Source organism: Sinocyclocheilus grahami, unplaced genomic scaffold (assembly GCF_001515645.1).
Source record: "Sinocyclocheilus grahami isolate Dianchi unplaced genomic scaffold, SAMN03320097.WGS_v1.1 scaffold454.1, whole genome shotgun sequence".
Taxonomy (NCBI): Eukaryota; Metazoa; Chordata; class Actinopteri; order Cypriniformes; family Cyprinidae; genus Sinocyclocheilus; species Sinocyclocheilus grahami.
In genome coordinates this window covers 89,619-97,348 of record NW_015505633.1, presented here as the reverse complement: position 1 = coordinate 97,348, position 7,730 = coordinate 89,619, and the positions used below count along the sequence as shown (strand labels likewise).

The 7,730-nt window shown below is 35.1% G+C and overlaps 1 protein-coding gene across 6 annotated transcripts in view; it reads right to left on the bottom strand.

Annotated features, from left to right (window-relative positions):
* Positions 1-2,270, bottom strand: part of camsap1b (calmodulin regulated spectrin-associated protein 1b) — a 33,140-nt gene extending 30,870 nt beyond the window's left edge. For 2 of the 6 annotated variants that reach the window (XM_016234547.1, XM_016234549.1), the window contains exons 1-2: positions 1,802-1,918; positions 1,259-1,426 (exon numbers count right to left, since the gene is read on the bottom strand). In XM_016234547.1, coding sequence (XP_016090033.1) covers positions 1,259-1,426; positions 1,802-1,862 — 229 coding nt within the window. In that variant the 5' untranslated portion in view covers positions 1,863-1,918. Of the gene's footprint in view, positions 1-1,258; positions 1,427-1,671; positions 1,755-1,801; positions 1,919-1,988 lie in introns of those variants that run through there. The other 4 variants (XM_016234550.1, XM_016234552.1, XM_016234548.1 and 1 more) reach the window with 4 other exon arrangements.
* Between the last annotated feature and the right edge of the window lie 5,460 nt (positions 2,271-7,730).

Below are 7,730 nucleotides of genomic sequence, written 5' to 3'. Positions count from 1 at the left end.
TGCGGCCGCCGCCCCCCCCACCCCAAAACAACCCCCCCCCCCCCCCCCCATAAATCCAACAGACTGCTACTTCAGAGATATTTACATTATTCAACTAGACAAATCAATAAAGAATTGGGCTGATTAGGCCTTTTCAGGCATAACATTTGTAGGCAATATGCAATTGATACATATGTAATATTTCTTGACCTTTCAAGGTGTTGAGTGGTATTTGTTTTGTGCAATGCTTAAAAAATTACCCTAACCCTAAATCAGTGCCCTCTGAATGGATAACAGAGTAAAATACCAGCAATACCATTTCTGTACCATGGTGTTTAGATATTTTATGTAGCTTGGAGTATCACGTCAAGACCTTGGTACTGTATGTAAACAATTACAAAAAAGTAGCATCTTAATTAGGAGCCTTAATTAGAATCACTGTTTATTTCATTCTTACAGTGAAGACTAATGCAGTGTTTCATTTTACATTTGATTACTAGTTTCAATTTATATAATATTTCTTGAATACTACTGTTAGATAGACCAACTTGAAAACTTTTTTAATTTATATAATTGTTCCTGTAGTTTTTAATTTCTTATTTTTGTATTTCTGACTCTTTACCTCTATTCAATCATTATTATTTATTTTGTCATCAAGAATTCCAAACTTTCAGTGGTATCGAAAATATTGGTATTTTAACAACCTTGTTTCCAGTTTTTAAAAAAACAGCAAAAGATACCATACTACTATCATGGTTGTTGAGATATGCATCATGGTATTCTTGGAAATACGTTTCCAGTATTCCCGGAGTACTAGGTAAATACCCTGGTAAATGACTTTCAGCAGCATCCATCACAGTTCCATGGTATTATCATCTGATACCAGTGCAGTTCAATGTCCCTGTGCTTTTTTGTAAAGTTAGACTGAGTGAAAATACCATGGTTTTATTCAAATATAATTTGTACATACCACAGTATCCTTTAAGTACTACATAAAGGACCATAGTACATGTTCAAGTAGCATGAAAATACAATTTTCAGACATGTAACACGACAACGCCTAAGTATCTATGAGTATGGTAATCATTACCATAATCACTGCTCTGTGCCATAGTACAGAGATGGTATCAGATGGTAATATACCACAGGGAGCAGCACACCACACATCTGTCCGTCTAGCCAACTGTCTTTGATTACATATCACAGAGTCGGTTAATAAAAAATGAAAAAAAAGAGTCTTTCTCAATTCTTATTCATAAACAAAATCAAACCAACTCACCGATACCGAAGGCTTTGGCAAACAGCCATCGCAGATTAGCCGCTATTTTGGCTCGGGCTGAATCATACATTTCCAGCGGCACGATCTCCAGCGCCTCGCCCGCCGCCTCCATCTTTCTGCGGGCGCTGTCAGCACCCAGCTCCGCGTCCATCCTGCGACCACCGTCTGCAAACACACAAGCAAAAGCACTTTCAAACAACCTTTTGAGGGCATGCGGCGTTTCATAAGCTACATGTCAAGCATTGGGGTGTCATAGAGGCTTTGGAGCAATAACTCAGTTCTTTAGTGTCAAAGCTAACTAGCACATGAGCAGCTTTTATTCCAACATTACACACTAAAATTATAATAACAATAAAATTCCAGACACAAACGACATGTATATTTGTTACAGACAGCTACTGAACAAAACAAACCTGACCGCCTGGATCCTGACAAGATAAGCTAACTTAGCCTGTGATTAGTTTATATAGAAAGTAACTAGCTAGCCGTCGCCCAGGTAGCTAACAAACACCAAAATAATTTATGAAATGTTCAAACACTCACATGGAGAGGTAGATTTAACCATTTGAGAGAGCTGCTGTCCTGAGCGTAAACTGGTTTGCATGTTTTGACTGAAATACAGTTACAAGCAGCTAACAGCTAATGCTGCTTAATGAGAAGAGGACTAGCAACCCGCAGCTAAGAAAAAACAGCCCCTTTGTCAGCAATTAATGAAAACAGCCATATTTACCGCCACGTACCTTCCAGATAGTAAACTATCAACAATCCACTCTGGCAAATCTGTGGGAGAAAAATGAGAGAAAAGGGTAAAAGGCTCCGGCGGGAGTCATGAGGCCACGTTCAGTCCGAACAGATACGAGCGAGTGTCGGTGGATGAATGACAAACCCTTGAGAGTGTGTTACAGCCTTCACTACTACCACACTTCAGAATAACAGCAACAAACGCACACTGTAAATACAGTTTCGAATGCGAATTATTGTCGATGTGCTGTTGTGAATGAGAATTATGCAGACAGATATTGTTTGTTATTAGGCCTGATGTTGTGTTTTGTTGAGAAAAGCACGCACCTGTACAGTGTTACCTGTGTTTTTAAAAGATAACTGGAAATGCTTAGGGATGACGCTAAATTCTGGAGCTGAGCTGAGCTGATTCTTGATCTGTTCTAGTTATATCACCATAATTATTTGCTGTATTATTTTTGATCATGCTTATGGGCATTCCAGCCCTATGGATGAAGTCAGGTTACACATAATGAACACTGATAATACAGTGTTGTTTACGGGTCTTTATTGCCCTGTCTGTTAGTTGTGATAGATAGGCAATTTATTATTTGCAGATTCCTGGTGAATTTATTGTAATTAAGTAATGTAAGATATATAAAGGTAGGTACTGTAACAGGGAGACACAAGTGTGATATCAAGTTTCCAATTTGTATATGGGTCAAAGAATAAAAGGGGGTTTCTAGCATCAAAACAATAAAAGTACAATACAGCTTAATTATATTTTTCTGCACATTAGAATGTGTTCTGTTTCATTCATTCATTCATTCAGTCTGAGTAAAAAAATAATAACTATCATACATTTTTACAGAAGACACCCACTAAAATGTCATTCAGTTTAACAATAGTTTATATTCCAAAATGTTGTCAAGCATATTTAGAACAGGATTAAGAACAAGAGTCATCAGATGACTCTTAATTAAAATACTTAATTGTTATTAAACCTTTACAAATCTTTGCCTCCAAACCACTAGGTTTTACCCATTTGTCAGCAGTTTTTATTCATTTAAAGTATAATAAAATTTAGTATGATCACTTTTTCTTTTATATATTTCAATAAGTACAGGTCAGAATAAGTATGAATAAGTATAATTTTTTCATAAATATCCCACCAGGAAAAAAACTGTTTTGTGAATGTAGTATTTTGTCATGTCATTAACATTGTTTAGAGCATAAGAAAATTTTTGAAAAATAAAACTTTTGTAAAATTATATTTTATTCATATGTTATGCCATGTCCTCTGTAGAGGACATCGGGACTTTAAAAAGATTTATATTGTATACCTAAATTCCCTGTTATCCCACCAGTCACTATTGTGACCATCAAGATGTTTACTCATTCTATGACCACACTCAACAAAACTAAATATATGTGAATTCATATATTAATACTAGACACCCTAAAGATAATGTGTACCAAAAATCTTTGTCATATCTTTGTTAACATACTTTACTAGCCTTTTATTTTGGAGCGTTGATGCTGTTATCATCTTCTCAAGGTGCAAACAGGAAATAAACTACTCTGGTTATGTGACAATTTGCACCAACCATGTGAAACTGCACATATTCAACTGAGACCCTTTATTTATTTTTTTCTCCATATTTGCAGGAAGTGCACTAAAACATCAGTCAGTAAGGTTTTTAGAGTTTTATAAATGAAAAACTTGTTTAAGGTCACTATTGTGACCAGTGGGATTAAATGGGTATTTATGGGTAATTAATGTGTTTTTGGGGCAACATAGAATGAACAAATAAGCTCCAATAATGGGAGCAAAAATTAGCAAGATTTTCATAATAATATCTAATATTTAATAGGAATATTGATAAATCATTTTTTGTCTATTAAATTGCTGTCTCTCCCAAAATGTGTAATAAACATGCTTTAAATCCTGGTGTCCTCCACAGTGGACATGTATGAAATCGATGTCCTGTTTCATAACAGAAGGTCATATTTTGATTTGAAACCCCATAACATTTTCCTGAGATGTTGATTTATGACAAACAATTAAAAAAATTAGTCAGATTTAAATGATAATTTCAAAACATTATCATATTTCCATAAGGGTGTGTTACACTTGATCACTAAATTAATGTCAGTCATTTTCAAAGACCAATGAGAGGAAGTGGTCATAGTCAAACCTCCAATCATATCTCTGAAAAGCCCTGACATCCAGACTTAAAACCGTGACATGTAACATCTCAGAGAAATCGCTAAAACATAATGTCCTCTACAGTGGATAACACTCCATAGCTAGTAGTCAGGAGGATATATCTGTTATGCTGAATGATGATGGAACATTATTTCACCCATATTTTGACTTTTTATTTTCCCCAAAGTTATTTGAAACATTAAAGTATACACTTTACTTGCATTCAATACACTTATACAAAATCAAATTTAATTTGACGCTAACACCAAAATGGGACATCTCACCTTTGACCCATATAATTGTTTTTAGCAATAATACACCATAATACACTTTTGTTTTCAAATATGAGCTTAGATCCAGGTTTAGAGTTCTACATTTTTCATGGAACTACTGTTGTTGTGAAGGTGGATCTACTTTTAGTTTTAGCTGAGATTAGTTACGGCTTTAAATCACATGCAGAGTATGCATGTGTGTGTGTTTTTAATTGATTTTTTTATAATAATAATATTTAGAAGTGCTTTGACTGGTAAAGTTTTCTCGGTTTTCTAACACCAGCTTATTGGACTCATATATATGCAGGACTTTCTGTCAGCAGCCAACCACTGGTCTGCGTTCATTTGAAGTATCTGACGAATCCCTCTCCTTAATAACAGGCATTATTGAGAATAAATGAATGATTTAGTGATCAATTTCTGCACTGTTGCAAAAAAATTAAATATTCTATATTTAATAATGATAATAAATATTATTTTATATTTTACTTTTTTGTTTGAATGGCCATTTCCTTCATTTAGAAAGTCACACCTCAACACTTATTCATCTTGAAAAGACTTTTATTGAGCAATCATTCACCTCGCACTGCCCTGCTCTGAGTCTTACAAGCACTACAAAACACTGCCTTTGACTCACAATATTTATTAATGTGAAGACATTATACTTTGGGCAAAGTTTTTACCCTGTGTACTGTAAGAACATGCAGCAGATGCAGAGGTGCGGTCATTGTGGATTATGTAACTTTATGCTGGTCTGATTTAACTGATGCAGTCTAAATCTTTGGATTAATAAGAAAAGGTATGCCTCCATATCTCTCAAGCCTCCGATTTAACAGGGAGTTTGCAAAATGGTAAATAAATGAAAATAGCATTACCATTCTGTAGTTTACTTTACCATGAGGTGTGCAGGCCTGTTGAGCAGGAAACAGATTCCAGCTACTCAGGAAGGAAAATTATGCCTAATGCTATCCTGATGTTTGTTTTAATGTTTTATACAGATACTGATGTTTTGTAATAAATTAGCTTGCATGGAGTTTATGTTATGTGAGGAGGATTCTGCACTACATGTATTGTATCAAGCAGGGGCTGGCTGCATAAACTGTTTTGACTAGTCTTAAAAAGTTAGTCATCAATTTTTTTTTCTTCAAGACTGGTCATAACTTCTTTCATTAATTTATGAAAAGGTAGATTGGTCTCATTTGTATTGGAAAATTAAGACTGATTACCCCTTGGCATCTGCTAGTAGGTCAAACTAGTTCTTAAGACACAGTCTTAACATGGTGGCTAAGCAGTGGTGTATAAAGTACCTGAAAGCCATACTCAAGTAAAAGTACAGATATCTTACCAGAAAAATGACATTGGTAGAAGTTGAAGTCACAGTTTAGAATATTACTTGAGTAAAAGTACGAAAAGTGTTTTTTTAATCTTAAATGTACTTAAGTATTGAAAGTAAAAGTACAAGTAAATGCAAAATGGAAAAGAAGCAAATAAATATATTCATACATATATCCAAGGTTCATACACAGCTTGAGTAGCAAGATTGTCATCCGGTATTTAGTGTCTTTCATTCCAACATAAGAAAACATTTCTGGAATCTGCATCTGAAACAGCATTTAGATGTATTTACACAGTTTATGTATCTCAGAGGGGACATGGCTGCATTTAAACTGTAGTTACAGATGCATAAATAGGCCTAATGTTTTGTTTTTAACATAAGATGTTGAATACTGATATTTGAAATAACTTAAAACATGAAAAAAATTGTCGAAATGTGAAATTAAAACCGCCAGTAGGTGACAGCAAGTGACTGTTAATCAGTGAGTCATTGAGATTCAACCGATTCATTCAAACGACTGATTCATTCAGGATCAAAGCATTTGACTGTGTTAATGAGTGAATCACGGAATCATTTATTCAACCGATTAGTTCAAAAAGCTGATTCGTTCAATAAGTAAACACCGTCCATTGCGCAGAGACGCAAAACACAGTGCTGTGTGTAAAAATCTTTGTTTTTTCTATTTTCGTTGGCAAAATTTGCCATAAACAAGCAATATTATGTCTAAAATGTAAGTCACTTATTGCTTTACTGAACTTGTATAACATGATTATTAAATGTGTTAATGCTGATATCTGCAAAAAAAGGTACTCTTTGTGTGATATAGATTAAGTTAACTATATTAAATTATATAAATATAAAAAGCATACAGAAGCATTTTTGCCATCTACAATTTAGAATGCCTGGAATTTTGAGTTTTAATAGACTAATAAATCAGCGTGCGTGCGTGCGCTCTGAGTGTGATTTGGTGATATAACCTACTTGATAATGTCAGATTCGCACATCATTACAACAACACTTACCATATTATCGCAGACGATGCTGTATATCGCACACACCAGACTCGGCTTGAGTGAAAAATGAAATCATCCGCGGTTGTGCGCGCACTTGTTTGCACATGAGCAAAGGTGTTTTTAGGAGTCTAACTTGCAAACACCAGACCACTGACTTCTCAAACCTGCTTTCCTGCAGTCCGTGTTCTTCTGACTTCTGACTATTTTGTAGTAAGTAACGAATATGCTTCGGGGAAATGTATCGGAGTAAAAGTATACATTTTAACTAGGAAATGTAGTGGAGTAAAAGTAAAAGTTGCCAGAAATATTAAAACTCAAGTCAAGTACAGATACACCCAAAAAACACTTAAGTACTGTAACGAAGCAGATGCGGACTTAACTATTAGGCAAAGGTAGGCGACCGCCTTGGGCCCCCAAAAGCCAAGGGCCCCCTAAAATGCTTTTTATGAGATGCACGTTCAGTGCGGACGCACAAGTGGTTGCTGTGGTGTTCACGACAACCGTCTGTGCGTCTGCGTTGAACGTGCTTCTTAGCAAAAGTAGGGTGATGTAGAAAATGGGGACGGAATCCCGGAATCTATTCATAAAAACGGAATTTACTGTAAAGCGGAATGTGACGGAATGAACGGCGCAGACGCGAGTTTGCTATTTAAGCACACGCAACGCTCGCGGTTGCCATCTGTTGTAGCTAAATAGTATTTTTCCATTTAATATTCACATACACTAGTCCATATCGCGGCTTGATTGAAGTGTACTGAATTGCATTTGATTTATTCATTCAATATTTGACGAATTCCGTGACACTGCTTTTAATTTTCATTGGAATAAAATATAGATTAATGTTTTTGCCTTCATTTGATTACCATAAAAATGAAAATACACAAGACACAAGAAAAATAAGTAAATAATATTAAAATTTCAT